We start from the raw sequence: 21,365 nt of genomic DNA, 5'->3' as shown, positions 1-21,365 counted from the left end.
TGACTGGGGGTTGTGGGTAAGTTAGTGATACTTAGCAGTTTAACTGTGGTGATCTTTGCCTCCTCCTGCTGGTCAGGAGTGATATTCCCAACAGTAATTACTCAAGCCATGGACTCACCATATCTTAGGAAAGAAATAGCAACCTTAAATTCCGGCTGCCCTTGGAGTTTGATTTTTAGAGTTTGAATGAAGTTGTCATTCTGGTGACATGCTGTCCAACTGACTAACAATATTTGGTTTCAATGTGATTTTGGTAGAGTGTTTGTGCAGTGTTTTAATTATGGCAGGGAATAGTTTTTCCCCTGTTCAGAATGTGTAGTATTTCCTAATTAAACACCATAAAACAATAATAATGCTTTTCATATTGAAATTCTGTAGCTAGTAAAGGCAGGCAAAGATAAAATGTCTAGTTGTAGTGAAAATAGAATAGTCCATGCAATCTGTAGTAATGACAATTAAGTAAGCAACAGGAAACAGATAGATCAATGGTCTATTCAACCACAATAATCAAAGAATCAGTTTGGCAGGAAGTGGGTTCTTACAAGCCCCAACCATTCACATGATCAGTCCCACAAATGGTAATGCAAGATAGAATCCAGGTTCAAGGTAAAAACATAATAGGGAACAGACATGAGTGCAAGGGCCTTATTATCTAAAATAATACATATGGGCAAACCTTATTCAATTCTCTTAAAAAAATAACCTAAAAGATCCTGAAGGTTTCTTTGAGTGCGGAGTTGCCTCCTCCTATAGAAAGTAATAAAGCTTCCTGGAATGCAGAATCTTACAGGGGCGAGCAGTTGCAACAGTGTGGACCTGGCACTGATAAGATTTTGAAGCACAAATAACAATTTTCTTTATTTTCAGCATACTGGCATTTGTTTCTATTTTTACATATCATTTTCTATCAGTGCATGAATACATGAACTATGTTGAGACAAACGTGACACTTTTTATTTGGCTAGATGAAACAGCTAGTCCTGCAGGTGTAACATGCTTAGAGAATACAACATGCACACTATCTGACATGAACATGTTAGTGTACCCTAGACTATCGCTCAAGTGATAAAAAGAAACTTTGGACTAAAAGGAGCAAAAATAGAAGTGATTGGCCTTGAGTAATGTTAACACACAATAATATGTTTGAGTTCCACTTGTAATCTAGGTCATATTCTGTATTTTGTTGATATCTTGATTTAATGTGTCTATTGCTATAGGGATAGATTACAAGTGGAACGCTAACATTAGCAACATGTGAAGTTGAAAGTAAACGCGTTTGCTTGAGCACAATCAAATTTAAAGTGCATCAGGTTAGATCGACTGAAAACCTTGCTTAAAGGGTTAGGGATACAATAAGTTGCACAAACACAACATAAATACATTAAAATGTACTGATATGCTCATTTAAACACTATCTTATTAAAATTAGTCATATAAATATTTTAAAAAATATGTATAAGGGTTAAAATTATAAGGTATATGGCCATGCATTTGACTGCAAAAGGCTATAATAGATTTATATCTAAATAATAATTGCATAATAATATTTAATGTGTTTTACTGTGTATTTACTGTAAATATTTCACATTACAATTATCTTCACACAAACACACACACACTATACAGTTGTATGCAAAAGTTTAGGCACCCCTGACAATTTACATGATTTTCATGTATAAACAATTGGGTGTTTGGATCAGCAATTTCATTTTGATCTATCAAATAACTGAAGGACACAGTAATATTTCAGTAGTGAAATGAGGTTTATTGGATTTGCATCAAAACAAAATTAGACAGGTGCATACATTTGGGCACCCCGACAGAAATATTGCATCAATATTTAGTAGAGTCTCCTTTAGCAGAAACAGCCTCTAGATGCTTCCTATAGCTTGTAATGAGTGTCTGGAAGGTATTTTGGACCATTCCTCCTTGCAAAACATCTCCAGTTCAGTTAGGTTTGATAGCTGCCGAGCATGGACAGCCCGCTTCAAATCACCCCACAGGTTTTCAATGATATTCAGGTCTGGGGACTGGGCTGGCCATTCCAGAACATTGTACTTGTTCCTCTGCATAAATGCCAGAGTAGATTTTGAGAATTGAGCAGTGTTTTGGGTCGTTGTCTTAAAATATCCAGCTCCGGCGTAACTTCAACTTTGTGACTGATTCCTCAACATTATTCTCAAGTATCTGCTGATATTGAGTGGAATCCATGCGACCCTCAACTTTAACAAGATTCCCAGTACTGGGACTAGCCCCACAGTCCCACAGCATGATGGAACATCCACCAAATTTTACTGTGGCTAGCAAGTGTTTGTCTTGGAATGCTGTGTTCTTTTGCCGCCATGCATAACGCCCCTTGTTATGACCAAATAACTCAATCTTTGTTTCATTAGTCCACAGCACCTTCTTCCAAAATTAAGCTGGCTTGTCCAAATGTGTGTTTGCATACCTCAAGCAACTCTGTTTGGGGTGTGTGTGCAGAAAAGGCTTCTTCCTCATCCCTCTCCCATACCCTGAATTGTTGGAATGATGCACAGTGACACCATCTGCAGCAAGATGATGTTGTAGGTCTTTGGAGGTGGTCTTTGGGCTGTGTTTGACCATTCTCACCATCCTTTGCCTTTGCCTCTCCGATATTTTACTTCTGGCCTTAACAAGAACTGTGCCTGTGGTCTTCCATTTCCTCACTATCGGCTAGATTACGAGTTTTGCGTTATGAGCAAAAAAGCAGCGTTAAGGCTCATAACGCTGCTTTTTCACTACCGCTGCTATTACGAGTCTTGTAGGTACAGCTGTCCCGCATACTTTTTTGGCCGTACCGCAAATTAACTTACGCAATTTTCCTAAAGTCTTTTTTCAATGGGACTTCCACTGCGCCGATAGCATAAAACTCATAACTAAAGTGTTAAAAAGTACACTAACACCCATAAACTACCTATTAACCCCTAAACCGAGGCCCTCCTGCATTGCAAACACTAAAATAAAATTATTAACCCCTAATCTGCCGCTCCCAACATCGCCACCACTATTAGGGGTTAATAACTGTAGGTAGGTGGCGGCGATGTTAGGGGCGGCAGATTAGGGGTTAATAATATTTAATTAGTGTTTGAGATGCGGGAGTGTGGCGGTTTAGGGGTTAATATGTTTATTATAGTGGCGATGATGTCAGGAGTGGCAGATTAGGGGTTAATAAGTATAATGTAGGTGTCGGCGATGTCAGGGCGGTAGATTAGGGGTTAATAAGTATAATGTAGATGTCGACGATGTTGGGGGCAGCAGATTAGGGGTTAATACGTGTAAGATTAGGGGTGTTTAGACTCGGGGTTCAAGTTAGGGTGTTAGGTGTAAACATAACTTTTGTTTCCCCATAGGAATTAATGGGGTTGCGTTACGGAGATTTACGCTGCTTTTTTGCAGGTGTTAGACTTTTTTTCAGCCGGCTCTCCCCATTGATGTCTATGGGGAAATCGTGCACGAGCATGTACAACCAGCTCACCGCTGACTTAAGCAGCGGGGGTATTGAAGTGCGGTATGAAGCTCAATTTTGCTCTATGCTCACGTCTTTTAACGCCGGGTTTTTTAAAACCTGTAATACCAGTGCTGTAGGTAAGTGAGCGGTGACAATAACGTGCAAGTTAGTACCGCACCCCTCATAACGCAAAACTCATTATCTAGCCGTTAGTTCCTCACAGTGGATACTGACAGCTTAAATCTCTGCAATAGCTTTTTGTAGCTTTCCCCTAAACCATAATTTTGAACAATCTTTGTTTTCAGGTCATTTGAGAATTGTTTTGAGGCCCCCATGTTGTCACTCTTCAGAGGAGGGTCAAAGAAAACAACAACTTGCAATTGGCCACCTTAAATACCTTTTCTCATGATTGGATGCACCTGTCTATAAAGTTCAAGGCTTAATGGGCTCACCAAACTAATTTTGTGTTCCAATTAATCAGTACTAGGTAGTTACAGGTATTTAAATCAACAAAATGACAAGGGTGCCAAAATGTATGCACCTATCTAATTTAGTTTTGATGCATATTGCACATTTTCTGTTAATCCAATAAACCTCATTTCACTACTGAAGTATTACTGTGTCCTTCAGTTATTTGATAGATCAAAATGAAATTGCTGATCCAAACACCCAATTATTTATAAATGAAAATCCTGGAAATTGTCAGGGGTGCCTAAACTTTTGCATACAACTGTGTATGTATGTATATATATATATTATATATATATATATATATATATATATATATATATATATATATATATATATATATATATATACACCTATACCTGTATATCTATTATTATAGATCTATAGGTATAGATATACATTTTACAATAAACATTATCATATATATATATATATATATATATATAAATATATATTTAATAATACAAATTAAATTTTTTCTATGTGAAGAACATGGGAATGTAAAATATGCATAACAAGCTTTGCGTTTTGCAATGTAGGGCTAATCTAACGCAATGTCGGGTAAGCACCCATGAAAACGTAGTTATCTTATTTTATTAAAAATGATTATAAATACTGTAAACATTTCTAAATAATTCATAGAATATATATATATATATATATATATATATATATATATTTTTTTATTTTTTTTTTTTTTTTTAAAGTACCTATAATCATTTTTAATAATTATTATTATTTTTTAACATTTTTTGTTTAATATTTCACTATTGCACCTTAAAGAAATAGTCAATTCTAAATTAAACTTTCATTATTCAGATACGGCATGTAATTTTAAACAATTTTCTAATTTACTTTTATCATCAAATTTGCTTTGTTCACTTTGTATTCTTAGATGAAAACTAAACCTAGGTAGGTTTATATGCTATTGTATTAGCCCTTGAAGGCCACCTTTTATCTGAATGCCTTTGACAGTTTTTCACAGCTAAAGGGCGTTAGTTCATGTGTTTCATATAAATAACATTGTGCTCATGCACGTGGAGCTATTTAAGAGTCAGCAATGATTGCCTTAAATGCATGTCTGTCAAAAGATCTGAGATAAGCAGGCAGTCTGCAGAAGCTTAGGTACAAGGTAATTACAGAGGTAAAAAGTATATTTCTATAACAATGTTGGTTGTGCAAAACTGGGGAATGGTAAATAAAGGGATTATCTATCTTTTTAAACAGTAACATTTTTGGTGTTTACTATCCCTTTAAGATAACTTAGTTTTCATGTGCGCTAATGCGACACGAAGTTTGACTTACATTGTGAAACACGAATTGCATTACTATGTTCTTCAAATAGAATTTTTTATATATAATGTTAAAGTAAAATACATATATATACCTATTTATCTATAGGAATACATACACAGTTATAGGTATATACATATGTGTATAAATATATATAAATGTGTGTTTGTATTTACAATAAAAATAAAATGTTCCTGTATGTCAAGAACATTAATAATGATTTATTATTAATCTCTGTCAGGTTAGTGCGCAAGAGATAAATGTTAGTTTTTTTTCGTCTACACTCTCCATTGAAGTCTATGAGACAAATATGTTAGCGTGGTTGCAATATCCGTAGTCCTGAAGTTATCACGAGTCGGGCTTCGCTCTTGCGCAAAACTTTTAATTTTCACCTTGTAATACGCGCGCTAACCCCCGTACACAAAAGATTACTTCTAGCCCAAATTGGGATGTGTGGTTTTATGACTTTAAATTTAATGACTAACACTCTATTCGTGTTTTTGAACTTATAATTAGAAGTTGTCTTTTAAAGAGTCTTTTCAACTTCCTATTTAAATATGAATGGATTGAAAAACCAATTTCAGTTCCTTATATCTAATTATTTGTGTTGGATACGGGAGACTTTTATATTGTGCATATAAGTCTTTCAGTTGAAAGGGCCCATGAACTTATTTTGGGATTAATAGATATAGATGTAAATATAATTGTTTCCAATCAGTTAGTCCAAATTAAACTTTCATGATTCCGACAAAGCATTCAATTTTAATTTTTTTTTCCAATTTACTATTATTATCAAATTTGCTTTGCTCTTCAAGGGATACTGAACTCTAAATACATTTCATGCACCTCCCTGTAATCGTGGGTGCTGCCATTTTGTAACATAGGTTACACTGCAGGTATCTGAAGTAGAGCACATCTGCAAAACAACTGCACTGGAATGTAGTGAAACCTGGCAACACCCTTGACTAGAGGAAGGTGGGGCATAACTTAAATACTATACTTATAAATGGCCAGATTACAAGTAGAGCACTTGCTGTTATGTTCAAGCGAAAAGGATTTTATCGTAGGTGTTTGTGTGCGTCGGGTTTTTCGCTGGTTGAAAGTAAACGCGATCGCTTGAGCACAATTGAAGTTAATGTTCGTTGGGATAACGAGTCCTTAGAACTCTGGTAACTGTTTTGCAAAACAAAAAGTGTTAAAAAACACATCAAAAATACATTACAAAGTTCATTTACACTCATAACACCATCTTATAAAAAATAATAAAAAAATATTGCACAAAAAAAAAGGTTATAAGGGCTCAAAGATATAAAATTTCAGGTGTTAGGAAAAAAAAGGCATCCAAAGGGCTTTAACATTAAGATACATACATATACATATCTAAAGATTCATATGTATATATATATATATATATATATATATATATATATATACAGTATATATATATATATATATAAATATTTGTGTACAGATGTATTTATGTATTTGTATGTGTCTTTATGTATTTACAGACATATATACACATATAAACACATAAATACATCTGTACACACATATAGTTATATATATATATAAATGCATTGGAGCCCTTTGTAGTTAAGTAGAAGTAAACATGTTAAAGCATAATTATGCAATTTTAATTTTTAACAAAATGTTATACTGTGTATTTACTGCAAATATTTCACATTCCAATGTTCTGCACATAGCAGAACATGTTCTATGTATTTATAAATAGACATTTCTATATTTATCTGTATATATCTATAACTATAAATAATCATCTATATACAAAGGTATAAATATACTGTATTGCGCAGAAAGACATTAGAAATATATAGAGCTATGTATTAATAATTAAATAGAAAATATTCTTCTATGTGAAGAACATGGGAATGGGAAATATTGATATTTTCTTTTCGGGTTAGCACACTTTAGAATAAGCGTTTGGGTCTGCGCGCGAGTAGGGTGTTAGTTTTTATATCTATATAATCATATAGATATGTAGGTATATATATATATATATATATATATATATATATATTGTCCAGAAAAAAACATCAGATATATGTAGAAATATGTATTTATGAATAAATAGAACATATTCTTCTATGTGCAGAACATTGCCATTTGAAAGATTCATAATTTTATGTCAGGTTAGCATACTATTGAATATGTGTTCAGGTTAGCGCACGAGTGGGGTGTTAGTGCATGATATTCTTATTTCTGCTTTTTGTGCGCATTGCGGGTTAGCACGCAAGCAATAACTTTTTGCTTTCAAATTGTAATACGAGCGCAACCTGACGCAAGCAGAAAGTATACTTCTAGCTAAATAGCGTTCCACTCGTAATCTGGCCCTCAGTGTTTAATGTCCCTTTCAGGAGTGTGCATTTGTCTTTAGCACTCTGTGATGGCAGTGTAGCAAAGTTTGTAGCAAAGGAATATAAAGTTGCTGACACTGCTACTATGGAGTGCTTAAGACGTGCACACTCCTGAAGTCCGATCTTAGCCGATTGGATAACAGTAGTAAATAGGAGTTGTTTAAAATTGCATGCTCTATCTAAATCATTAAAATTTAAAATTGACTAACTTGTTGAAATTTTTTTTTTACACCTGTATCTAATCAACCCAAAATGAAAACAAAGCAAACATAAGCTCAATGCCACATTCAACTTGAAAGACAAACGGCTAGATTACGAGTTGTGCGTTAGGCGGAAAAAGCAGCGTTAACAGGTCCTAACGCTGTTTTTTCCCTATCGCTGCTATTACAAGTCTTGCAGGTTTAGGGGCACCGCACACTTCTTTGGACTTACCGCAAAACGACTTACGTAACCTTCGTAAAGTCTTTTTTCTATGGGACTTCCATATCCCTGGTATTACGTGTCTGACCTGGGAGGCCAAAAAGTAAGCGGTACACTCTACCCCGTCAAGAGTCCTAATGCATTTAAAAGTCAGTAGTTAAGAGTTTTATGGTACAACGCCATAGCATAAAACTCATAACTAAAGTGCTAAAAAGTACACTAACACCCATAAACTACCTATTAACCCCTAAACCGAGGCCCTCCCGCATCGCAAACACTATAATACAATTTTTAACCCCTAATCTGCCGCTCTGGACATCGTCGCAACTATAATAAACATATTAACCCTACATTACATTATATTTATTAACCCCTAATCTGCCGCCCCCAATGTTGCCGCAACCTACCTAAACTTATTAACCCCTAATCTGATGCCCCCAACGTCGCCGCCATTATAATAAACATATTAACCCCTAAACCGCCACACTCCCGCCTCGCAAACATTAGTTAAATATGATTAACCCCTAATCTGCCGTCCCCAACATCGCCGCCACCTACCTACATTTATTAACCCCTAATCTATACTAAATTTATTAACCCCTAAACCTAAGTCTAACCCTAACACCCCCAAACTTAAATATAATTAAAATAAATCTAACTAAAAATTCCTATCATTAACTAAATAATTCCTATTTAAAAATAAATACTTACCTATAAAATAAACTCTAAGATAGCTACAATATAACTAATAGTTACATTGTAGCTAGCTAAGGGTTTATTTTTATTTTACAGGCAAGTTTGTATTTATTTTAACTAGGTAGAATAGATATTAAATAGTTAATTACTATTTAATGACTTTTCTACCTAGTTAAAATAAATACAAAAGTACCTGTAAAATAAAACCTAACCTAAGTTACAATAATACCTAACAATACACTATAATTAAATCAATTAACTAAATTAACAACAATTCAATAAATTAAATTAAATTAGCTAAAGTACAAAAAAACAAACACTACATTACAGAAAATAATAAACAAATTGCAAGATATTTAAACTAATTACACCTAATCGAATAGCCTTGTCAAAATAAACCCCCCCGAAAAAGGGCTTTTTGCGGGGCATTGCCCCAAAGTAATCAGCTCTTTTACCTATAAAAAAAAATACAAACAAACCCCCAACAGTAAAACCCACCACCCTCACAACCAACCCCCTCAAATAAAATACTAACTAAAAAAACCTAAGCTCCCCATTGCCCTGAAAAGGGCTTTTGGATGTGCATTGCCCTTAAAAGGGCAGTTAGCTCTTTTGCGGCCCAAACCCTAATCTAAAAAATAAAACCCACCCAATACACCCTTAAAAAAAACCTAACACTAACCCCCTGAAGATCGACTTACTGTTCTGAAGACCGGACATCCATCCTCAAGGAAGCGGCAGAAGTCTTCATCCAACTGGGCTGAAGTCCTCAATGAAGCCAGGAGAAGTCTTCATCCAAGCCGGGTGAAATGGTCCTCCAGATGGGCAGAAGTCTTCATCCAGGCGGCATCTTCTATCTTCATCCATCCGACTCGGAGCGGCTCCATCTTCAAGACATCCGACGCGGAGCATCCTCTTCAAACAAAGTCTTCTTACTGAATGACTGTTCCTTTAAGTGACGTCATCCAAGATGGCGTCCCTTAGATTACGATTGGCTGATAGAATTCTATCAGCCAATCAGAATTAAGGTAGAAAAAATCCTATTGGCTGATGCAATCAGCCAATAGGATTGAAGTTCAATCCTATTGGCTGATCCAATCTGCCAATAGGATTGAGCTCACATTCTATTGACTGTTTGGAACAGCCAATAGAATGTGAGCTCAATCCTATTGGCTGATTGCATCAGCCAATAGGATTTTTTCTACCTTAATTCCGATTAGCTGATAGAATTCTTGGATGACGTCACTTAAAGGAACAGTCATTTAGTAAGAAGACTTTGTTTGAAGAGGATGGTCCGCGTCGGATGTCTTGAAGATGGAGCTGCTCCGCGTTGGATGGATGAAGATAGAAGATGCCATCTGGATGAAGACTTCTGCCCGTCTGGAGGACCACTTCGCCCGGCTTGGATGAAGACTTCTCCCGGCTTCGTTGAGGACTTCGGATCGGTTGGATGAAGACTTCTGCCGCTTCCTTGAGGATGGATATCCGGTCTTCAGAACAGTAAGTAAATCTTCAGGGGGGTTAGTGTTAGGTTTTTTAAGGGTGTATTGGGTGGGTTTTATTTTTTAGATTAGAGTTTAGGCCGCATAAGAACTAACTGCCCTTTTAAGGGCAATGCCCATCCAAATGCCCTTTTCAGGGCAATGGGAATTTAGTTTTTTTTAGATAGTATTTTATTTGGGGGTTTGGTTGTGTGGGTGGTGGTTTTTACTGTTGGGGGGGTTGTTTGTATTTTTGTACAGGTAAAAGAGCGGATTACTTTGGGGCAATGCCCAGCAAAAGGCCCTTTTAACGGCTATTGATAGTTTAGTTTAGGCTAGTTTTTTTTTATTTTGGGGGGCTTTTTATTTTGATAGGGCTATTAGATTAGGTGTAATTAGTTTAAATATCTTGTAATTTGTTCATTATTTTCCGTAATTTAGTGTTTGTTTTTTGTACTTTAGCTAATTTAATTTAATTTATTGAATTGTTGTTAATTTAGTTAATTGATTTAATTATAGTGTAGTGTTAGGTGTTATTGTAACTTAGGTTAGGTTTTATTTTACAGGTACTTTTGTATTTATTTTAGCTAGGTAGTTATTAAATAGTTAATAACTATTTAATAACTATTCTACCTAGTTAAAATAAATACAAACTTGCCTGTAAAATAAAAATAAACCCTAAGCTAGATACAATGTAACTATTAGTTATATTGTAGCTATCTTAGGGTTTATTTTATAGGTAAGTATTTAGTTTTCAATAGGAATTATTTAGTTAATGATAGGATTTTTTAGTTAGATTTATTTTAATTATATTTAAGTTAGGGGGTGTTAAGGTTAGGGTTAGACTTAGATTTAGGGGTTAATAAATTTAGTATAGTGGCGGCAGATTAGGGGTTATTAGGGGTTAATAAATGTAGGTAGGTGGCGGAGATGTTAGGGATGGCAGATTAGGGGTTAATAATATTTAACTAATGTTTGCGAGGTGGGAGTGTGGTGGTTTAGGTGTTAATATGTTTATTATAGTGGCAGCGACGTTGGGGGAAGCAGATTAGGGGTTAATAAGTGAAGGTAGGTTGCGGCGACATTGAGGGCGGCAGATTAGGGGTTAATAAATATAATGTAGATGTCGTCGATGTTGGTGGCAGCAGATTATGGGTTCATAAGTATAATGTAGGTGGCGGCGGTGTCCGGAGTGGCAGATTAGGGGTTAATAAATATAAAGCAGGTGTTGGCGATATCGGGGGCGGCAGATTAGGGGTTAATAAGTGTAAGATTAGGGATGTTTAGACTCAGGGTTCATGTTAGGGTGTTAGGTGTAGACATACATTTTATTTCCCCATAGGAATCAATGGGGCTGCGTTACTGAGTTTTACGCTGCTTTTTTGCAGGTATTGGACTTTTTCTCAGCCGGCTCTCCCCGTTGATTCCTATGGGGAAATCGTGCACGAGCATGTACGACCAGCTCACCGCTGACTTAAGCAGCGCTGGTATTGGAGTGCGGTAAGGAGCAAAATTTTGCTCAACGCTCACTTCTTGTCTTTTAACGCCGGGTTTGTAAAAACCTGTAATACCAGCACTGCAGTAACTGAGCCTTGAGAGAAAACTGCTTGATAGCACCGCATAACCTCCAACGCAAAACTCATAATCTGGCCTTTAGTGTATATGCACAATATAAAAACCTATATCTAACACAATTCATTAAATATAAAGAAATGAAATATAAGCCTATTTGATCATAGTAGTAAATCAGAAAGATGTTTAAAATGACATACTCTTGCTAAAAAAGTTTAATTTTGATATTACTGTCCCTTTAACATAAAACACAAATGGACATTAAACTCATAGCATATATTAACAGAATGCTTCTCAATTGCAGTCCTCAAGGAGAACTAACAGGCCAGAGTTAGAAGATTGTCCTACATGTGCACAGGTAAAACAGTCAATATCAAAACTCAACTTCATGATTCAGACCAAGCATACCATTTTAAACAGCTTTCCAATTGACTTCAATTATGAATTTGTCTTCATTTTCTTTGGTATCCTTTGTTGAAATGCAGGGATGTAAGCTCAAGAGTGTGAAGTGTCTGCAACACTATCTGGCAGCAGTTTTGCAACAATGTTCTACATTATCAAGAGCACTAGATGGCAGCACTGTTTCCTGTCATGAAGTGCTTCAGGCATGTGCACGCTACCTACCTATCTCTTCAAAAATTAAATAACATGAGAACGAAGCCAATTTGATAATAGAAGAAAATTTGAATATTTTTTTTTTAAATATATTTTTTATTGAGATATTAGATTTTCAAAGTACAAGGCATTTGTCCAGTTACAGTAACAATACTTGTATAATATATACAGGTTGGAAGTATGCGTTATAAGGTATACCAAAAATGTGTGAATCCAGAGGCGTACATGTCAGTGCTAATTCGTTTAAAGGGAATAAGAAAATGTTGGTGGAGGAATACTAGATAGGTTCCCAATATGTATGAAAGTCTTCATCAATATAGCAGAATATGAAACAACAATAAACATTTTCAATTATAGACATGTAATACATGCATCTATGAAGCAACCAATGAGAAAGTAAGTGGACTTAGCTTAAAGGGATCTCTTTTTTTTCCGGTGGTCTACATTTGGTGCATAATAGTAAATGAAATAGATTTAGAGGTGGGGGGGTTACAGCAGGCAAGAGCTGCTCAAAGATAAAAGGGAGGGGGTGAGGAGGGGCGTGGCAAAAAATTGTTACGTTAATTATGATAATGAGGCTCATGTACAGGTAGGGTTCTTTTATGGTCATTGTATAGTCTATGGAATATATAACTTAGAGCACTGTCACTAAAACAATCAAAGCTTCAGAAGCAACGATGTATTATACGGGGTGTACAATAACATAAACCATTAGCTAGAATCTGAAACATATGTCATCAAAACATTGTCCCCCGAAATAATTACCTAGAAGTTACTAAAAAGGACTTTTATGAAATGCATTAGACAAGTATAACGGTAGTTCAATTCCTAATTTTTAATCACCACATTTAAAGATGACTCTAGGTCCACACGTAGTTAAAGCTGTCCAATCCTTTCATCTTACTAAGATCAGCTGGCATTTCTAGGATCTAGCTAACTATTGGTATGAACAGGGAGCCCTATAAACGTGATAGCAGTATATGATTCTGTTATTTGGGGGGTTAGGTTTCTCTAATAGCGAAGTGTGGGATTGAAGGTTACTGAGGGTGAATAAACTTATTTGCATATATCAGAGGTGGAGGATTAATACTCATACAATGGGCCGGTTATTATCTGCGCCTCCTAATATAAGGTTGCAGTTATTGCAGATGTGGTATTTAGGTTATAGCTAATGTTGACATCTAGGCATGTGGACATGGTAGATGGATGGAGTATGCAACCTGTCTATGGCCTTAGTTGTGCTGCTTCTGTCAGTGGGATAGGTAACCATGTGACTGTGTGGTTTTCTGGGCTTGAAGGTCACACTATCTAGGGATCCTTAGTTAAACTGATAGGTTATTAGAAGCTAAGCCCCCATAAGTGATAATTAGGCCCGATACTCCCGACAGTAACAATTGGAGAATAGATATTGCATATACCATGCAACAGAGGTTCATAAATTAAGTGGAGTCAAATATTGAGTGTAAGGAGGCTATCCTAAGAGCAGTGTACATATACACTTCCCCATCTAATACAAAGAAGACTAGGTGCTTGTAATAGATTAATTGCATAGACTGATAAAAACCTACAGAATTCACTGGCATAAATAATAGCTCAGTCAGGGGCCTAAATAGGAGTGACAGGGGTCCTAGTGGGACGACAGGTACTCTGAGATCAATATTACCCCTTATTTTGGATCATCTTCAGTAAACTAAATGTAAGTACATATATATGTAAATATAAACACAGCAAACATGCATTTTCTGCTCAATAAACCGACATATTCTATAATAATAAGGAATGCGTGGGGTGCTGGCATTCTCAACCTTAGTGATTTAAAACTATTCAACTGTGATAGTGTCTTATGAAACAGACCTATTAGTCAGGCAGACCAACATTAGAGCTATCCTCCCGGATCAAAAGAGTCAATCAGCTGTCCAATATGAGTTTGTTCATCTGCTTTTCTGAGGATCCCATACCTCTCATAACCCTGCAAAAAAGCTATACCCAAGTTACTGTGGGTTATTGTGGGTATGCAACTCATTAAAGGAGCTTGGATAGGCAAGATAGCGTGCTATTCATCAGACCTTATTATTATGGTGTGAGGATCCCTTAGTCGTCTCCAGGTGGGTGGTCTAGGTTGTATCTGCAGTCCGGTACTTGGCTGAGTGGGCTGGCGGACCAGAATACCCAGTGTGGATCTGGACTGAAGTGGAGGTGTAGCTACTTCGGATGAGAAAGGCAAAAGAGAGAGGTCTAGTACACTCACGGTCTGCTCAGAAGAGAAGCCTTCCCCCCTGTCAGTCCGACTGAACGTAACATCGGATGAAAAGTAGGTGGGAGGCCTGGATGTGTACTGAGAGACTTGCAGTAGTGCGGTAGCGCAGATCTTCATATATTTTTGAGCGTCTGAGAATTGCTCCTCTCTGCACTGCTTTTCTGATGTCTCAACTGGCATGATGTAAACATTAAGGCGGTCCTCTCTTGCACCCAAAGAGCGGATGTCAAAGGCAAGCTGGTTATAGTTTAGGTCCATCCATTGTCCTAGGCCTTCGAGGAGGGCCACCACTGTCTCAATCTCTATCTCCATAATGCGCTATGGGCAGGCAGCGATGTAGCGGCCGAGAGCAGGGAGTATTAAAGAGGTGTCCGATGTTCTCTTCTATAAGGGTTCCGGTAGTATAGCTTGGTGCCTCCCTCACTTTAGCTTCTTTAATTGGGTCTGAATGAGATGCGTATCTATGTGGTAGGCCTCCGTCTCATATTAATCTGCTTATACCAGCAAACTCCAAATGTGAAGTGGCGATAAGAGCATACATTTCAGATGTGGGTATTTTCAGCAAACCAAATATATAATTAATCTGGTCAGACTGCAGATGGCTTCATATAAAATCATTAGTTTAGTTTGTTAAGCTGCAGAGCTGTAGGATTTTCCATCCGCCATGACTGCCTCCTGGCCACGCCCCCTGAAAATTTGAATTTTTAAAAAACTTGTTTTCTCTATCTGAATCATGAAAGAAAAAAATTGGGTTTCATTTTCCTTTAATTTCCTATAATATTTGAATTATTCATAATTGAACAAAAAATAATTTAATTACAGAACTTTCATTATTTATTTTCCCTCCTTTTCCTGTAATTTAACAGTGTTTCCTATTTCTAAGGCTTTAGTGGTGGCCAGTGGCATCACTACAAATGTGTGGTGATGTCACAAAGGGGCGGTGTTAGTGTAGCTGCAAGGGAGCTGGGTTGGGGAAGGTTATTCACACCACTTGGTCTCAACTACCATAGCAACAACAGACAAGGCACCTCATTTGAAAAGCACCAAACCCTAAAAAGTTTAAAAAGTTAAAACACAGGGTTTTACTGGGGAGGGGTCTTTAGGGACACATACTAAAACAAAATGAAAAGTTTGTATACCCCCCCCAGTATAGTTTATTTTATAGTGGACAAGTCCCTTAAAAAAAAATAAAAAATATATATATATATATATATATATATATATATATATATATATATATATATTATTATTTTTTTATTTTTTTTTTATTTTTTTTGGTCTGTATAGTCAGGTGATCAATGTGGTGACAGTGATCACAAAAAAAGTCATTTTATGTGTATTGTGGCATAAAAGGGACCCTATAGTTTTTATTTGCAGAGATATGTAGAAGACAATTTTTTAGGCAAATGTTACACACTAAAATACCAAGAACATTACTCTGTCCTAATTCATAGTGACAAGGAGCAATGTACACATTAAAGCAGCTGATGAGAGTTCATTGTATTTAAAAATGCTACAGAAGCATCCTTTCAAATGGGCTGGTCTCTCTATCAAACCCCAGTTAGGATAATTATTAAGATAATTGAGAACACATTAAAGGGGGACCAATTATAGAGCTATGAAATACCAGGATGTTGTTAAGTTGAAAAACTTGCATTTGCTAAAGACAATATTTCCATAGTGTTAGTTATAGCACACATATATTTTCTTGAAATATTTAATTTCAAAGACAGGTGATATGGTGCACAACAATTACAGTAATGGATTAAAACACTTAATTTTACAAAAACTTTTTATCCATATTTTTCTGTGAAAGAAAATTCCCATCAAGCATGATGGCACTCTGATCTTTACTTAATTTCATTATGATAGAATAGAATTACTCTGGTCTTTACAATCTCCTCAGTATTTCGTAATAACACATTTGCAAAGACAGTTATAAAAGATTCAAACTAGTACTAAAATACTGGTATTGAGTTAAAGGGACAGTCTACTTGCCTCTGCAGACTGTCCCTTTATCTCAGTTCTTTTGACAGACACATTTTAGCCAGTATTGACTTATAAATAACTCCATGGGAGTGAGCAAAATGCTATCTATATGACACACACGAACTAACACTGTCTAACTGTGAAAAACTGTCAAAATGCACTGAGATAAAAGTCAGCTTCAATGGCTTAGAAACCAGATTATGAACCTACCTAGGTTTAGCTTTTAACAAAGAATAGCATGAGAACAAAGCAAATTTGATGATGATTATATTGGAAAGTTATTTAAAATTGCACTCTCTATCTAAATCATATTTAATTTTGACTTGACTGTCCCTTTAAGTACAATCCGTCTTGGAAATATATTAATGTCCATGAAGATATTCATATTACAAGACTACTTAATTTAATCATAAGGCTTTCAGTTTTGTTATAATGTGTTCTTATATTCAGCAACTTTAAAAGTAGTTGGCTCATAGTAAAATATGAAAGAACTAAACAGTTAATAACAAAACTGAAACAAATGCCATCACAAGTGATATAAATGAAAAGGAAGTGCTTCAAAGGTGCTATAATCGGTTACTAAACATAATTGTAGTACATCACACATCCATGTTAGCATTTTTGTTTATCAACTTAGCTTCTCTAATGTTAAAGGGACAGTCCACACTAAAATTGTTATTGTTTAAAAAGATAGGTAATGCCTTTACTGCCCATTCCCCAGCATTGCACAACCAACATTGTTATATTAAAGGGACACTGAACCCAAATTTTTTTCTTTCATGATTCAGATAGATCATGCAATTTTAAGAAACTTTCTAATTTACTCCTAATATCAACACTGAACAGCACTTGTTTATTGGCGGTGAATATATCCACCAATCAACAAGAACAACCAAGGTTGTTCACCAAAAATGGGCCGGCATCTAAACTTACATTCTTGCTTTTCAAATAAATATACCAAGAGAAAGAAAAAAAAATGATAATAGGAGTAAATTAGAAAGTTGCTTAAAATTGCATGCTCTATCTGAATCATGAAAGAAAAAAATAGGGTTCAGTGGCCCTATAATATACTTTGTAAAATTTAAACCTCTAAATGTCTGCCTGTTTCTAAGCCACGACAGACAGCCTCTTATCACTTGCTTTTTTATTAGCTTTTAATAGATAACATTGTGCTCACGCATGAGGAGTTATTTAAGATTTACCCCACACAGCACTAAATGCAAGTCAATAGATAATAAATAAAAAGTCATGTGATCAGGGGGCTGTCAGAAGATGCTTATATACAAGGTAATCACAAAGGTAAAAAGTATATTAATATAACAGTGTTGGTTATGCAAAACTGGGGAATGGGTAATAAAGGGATTATTTATCTTTAAAATAATAAAAAAATATATTGCAGACTGTCCCTTGAATGTTAGTATATGTGCTGCTGTATAAATCATACTGTACAAAAATGTTTTTATTATAGTTAATACTTCATCCAATTTAGCCACATTTGTTGCTGTCAGACTGTAATTATATTATATTATCTGGATTCTCTTGGTATCTTTTGTAGAAGCATCATAAATTCTTTAGTGGGAGCTAGCTGAACAAGTCTGGTGAGCTGATGTCAAGAGGCATATATGTGCATTCATCACTCAACAGCTAGCTTCCAGTAGTGCGTTGCTGCTGTTGAACCTACCTAGGTATGTTTTTTTTCAACAAAGGATAAACACTTTGAGATGGAAATATAAAATGATAAACTGTATATATATAAAAAAGGGCTGTGCAATTTACTTTAGTTATTTATTTTGTCCACTTTTCCTGTAATTAAATCCTGGAATTGTAAGCTTTTCAGTTGCTGTTAGAAATGGAAGTGCAGAACACTGCTATATATCACACAGCCATTGGCTGCACACTGTAGTGACCTATTTATAACTGTCTCTAATTGGCCACAGTAGAGAAAGTAACCTAAGTTACAACATGGCAGCTCCCATTGTTTTATAGACATTACAACTTTATACTTGTTTTATCCATATTTAAACAGCTAATGAAACTTATGAAAATATATCTACATGTTATTCTCAGACTAATCTTTTTATTAAATGCATCATTCTATCTAGCATTTATTTAGTGTTTAATGTCCCTTTAATGTCCCTTCAATTTCATGATCTATGTTGATTACTGTCAATTTGGGGAATTATGTAATTGTACAGTGTTGGGTGCAATATGGGTGTTATCTATTTAACTAGCCAAGTGTAGGAGCATCCACAGCTTATTTTGATTTCATAAAAGAATAACATATCCGCTCAGATTTCACGGTGATGTATTTATGCCAAGGAGCACAAGGTCCATGTGAAGTGCAGAAAGAGAGAAATCACTTAGCAAGAAAAAAGTAGAAAAGTGAAGCCCTTCTCAACAAATGCCCACATCAAACCTTAGATTAGACCCCTTCGCCTGAACTCTTTGGCAGTTGTGTGTCCACATCAGACTTTAAATGGGACCCATGGTCCTTAAGCTGTCAGTTGTAAGCCAACATCAGAACTCAAATCTGACTCACGGTCCTGAAATTCCTGTCAGTTTTATGGCCCACATTAGACCACTGATGAGACCCAGTTAAATGTCTATTTTGTATATTTATTTTTCTGAACAGCCCTATATGTTTCAGTGTACACAAGCTGTATGCACCCTCATACAAAACAAAGCCTGATGGGAGATCCATTTGTCAGCAATGATACAAATTAAGTCATCATCAACACAATAAATGCTCTCTGAAAAGGCACAGTGCTTGAATGAGGGTGCACATATGTACATATGCCCTGTGCACTTTAATAGCTATAACTGAAACACTGAATATGTTACCTATAAGCAGTTTTGCTAATGCACTATATTGTCTAAAACCATGTATTTACAATTTAAAAAAATTCACTTGCATGTTTAAATTCTATGTCCCTTCAACCAGACAGTTCATTATTTTAAGTGTCTTAATGCATATTTGATTTTTTACTTTTGTGTCCATTTAATTATAGAACACTTGGCAACCCTACTAGTGATGCAACAAGATCAACACTATCGCAAGTACGGGAGATAAAAATGAATTTACTGTAATTAGGAGAAAATCTTGTTTTATCAATATAAAGAATGTTATGCTTTTATAGATCGATAGACTGACAGCTAGATAGATAGATAGATAGATAGATGGATATATAGATAGATAGATAGATAGATAGATAGATAGACGGATAGATAGATAGATAGATGATAGATAGATTAGATAGATAGAGAGATAGATTAGATAGATTCTATTACAGCATAATCTGTTACATCCCAAAATGACACCATGGATTAGAGTTATTGATCTAGATTAATTATTTATATTTTAAATTAAAGTATAAAAAAACAGACATATTGTGCAGGTATGATACATTTACAATAATGCTTCATTAAAGCTAATTCTTATAGAGCTGTATAATAGTAATTGAAATGTTTTATTTGCAGCATTTGTATTAAAAAGAACCAAAATGGAATTAATTTTCTTTTTTTAACCTGAGATCCATTTATTATGTGTAAATAGAGATATTTATTTTCCGGCTGCTTTATTTTTAATAAAAACAAATTAATAAATATCTGTGTTTCCCATTATATGACACCTGTAAAATAATCTAAAATGACATAATTTATGGTGAATGAACTTTGCATAAAGGGAAGAATTTTGTCCAAACTGTTTTTTTCCACTACTAAGAAACCTTCTTTTAAAAAAAAAAGTATGCTGCTATAAAGTTTTCATAAACATGACATGTACAGTTATATAGCTATAAAGCTATACATGTATAGAAATATGAATTTCCTGTACAAGGCGTGTATATATAAAAATATTAGTTTTGTTTATTAATTTTCAGTTCTTTTACTCATTTTTTTTTCTCTGTAATTTGAAAGTAATAAATAAAATATTATAAATTAAAATAATTCCGATAATACAATGCTTACCTTATGGTCATCTGAGCTGTCAACCATGTTTCACAGGAGACAGTGTGCTTTAATTCTGATGAAATATACAGCTCTCTTCAGCATGTGGTTAAAATGAACAAGTGAAACTCTATTGCTATCTTCAAATGGGACTAGAGTTTAGCAAAAGAAAAAAACAAAAAGGGGGCGATTCTGTTTCATTGCCTGCTCTTATTAAATGTCAATGCATATTTAATTTTATAGAAACTTTATAACATTTAGCAGGAGATAAAGATCTATTAATCTACCAAGTCCAGTTATGATACAATTTATTTTAAATTGATACATTATTATGGTTAAAGTGATATCAAAGTCAAAATATAACTTTCATGATTCAAACAGTGCAATTTTACGTATATTTGCAATATACTTCTATTATCAACGTTTGCTTCATTGTCTTTGTATCTTTTGTTGAAGGAAGAGCAATGTACTGTTGGTTAGCTAGCTGAAAACAACCAATGCCAAGATGTATATATGCACAGCCACAAGCAACCAGCTCCCAGTAGTGCATTCCTACATTTGAACCTACCTAGGTATGCTCTTCAACAATGGATACCAGGACTTTAAAGCAAATTTGATTATAGCAGTAAATTGAAAAGTTGTTTACAATTATATACTATATTTGAATCATGAAAGTTTAACTTTAAAGGGACATGAAACTCAAATTTTTTCTTTCATGATTCAGATATAGAATACAATTTTAAACAACTTTCTAATTTACTTCTATTATCTAATTTGTTTCA

General features: G+C 35.0%; 1 protein-coding gene across 1 annotated transcript in view; it reads right to left on the bottom strand.

Annotated features, from left to right (window-relative positions):
- The window catches only part of CXCR3 (C-X-C motif chemokine receptor 3), a 40,801-nt gene extending 20,149 nt beyond the window's left edge, over nucleotides 1-20,652 (bottom strand). The window contains exon 1 of the mRNA XM_053689973.1: nucleotides 20,605-20,652. Coding sequence (XP_053545948.1) covers nucleotides 20,605-20,631 — 27 coding nt within the window. The 5' untranslated portion in view covers nucleotides 20,632-20,652. The remainder of the gene's footprint in view (nucleotides 1-20,604) is intronic.
- Nucleotides 20,653-21,365: the final 713 nt, after the last annotated feature.

The sequence above is a fragment of the Bombina bombina genome, chromosome 8 (assembly GCF_027579735.1).
Source record: "Bombina bombina isolate aBomBom1 chromosome 8, aBomBom1.pri, whole genome shotgun sequence".
Classification (NCBI taxonomy): Eukaryota; Metazoa; Chordata; class Amphibia; order Anura; family Bombinatoridae; genus Bombina; species Bombina bombina.
Note: the sequence above shows the minus strand (reverse complement) of the source record. Positions and strands in the feature narration are given on the sequence as shown.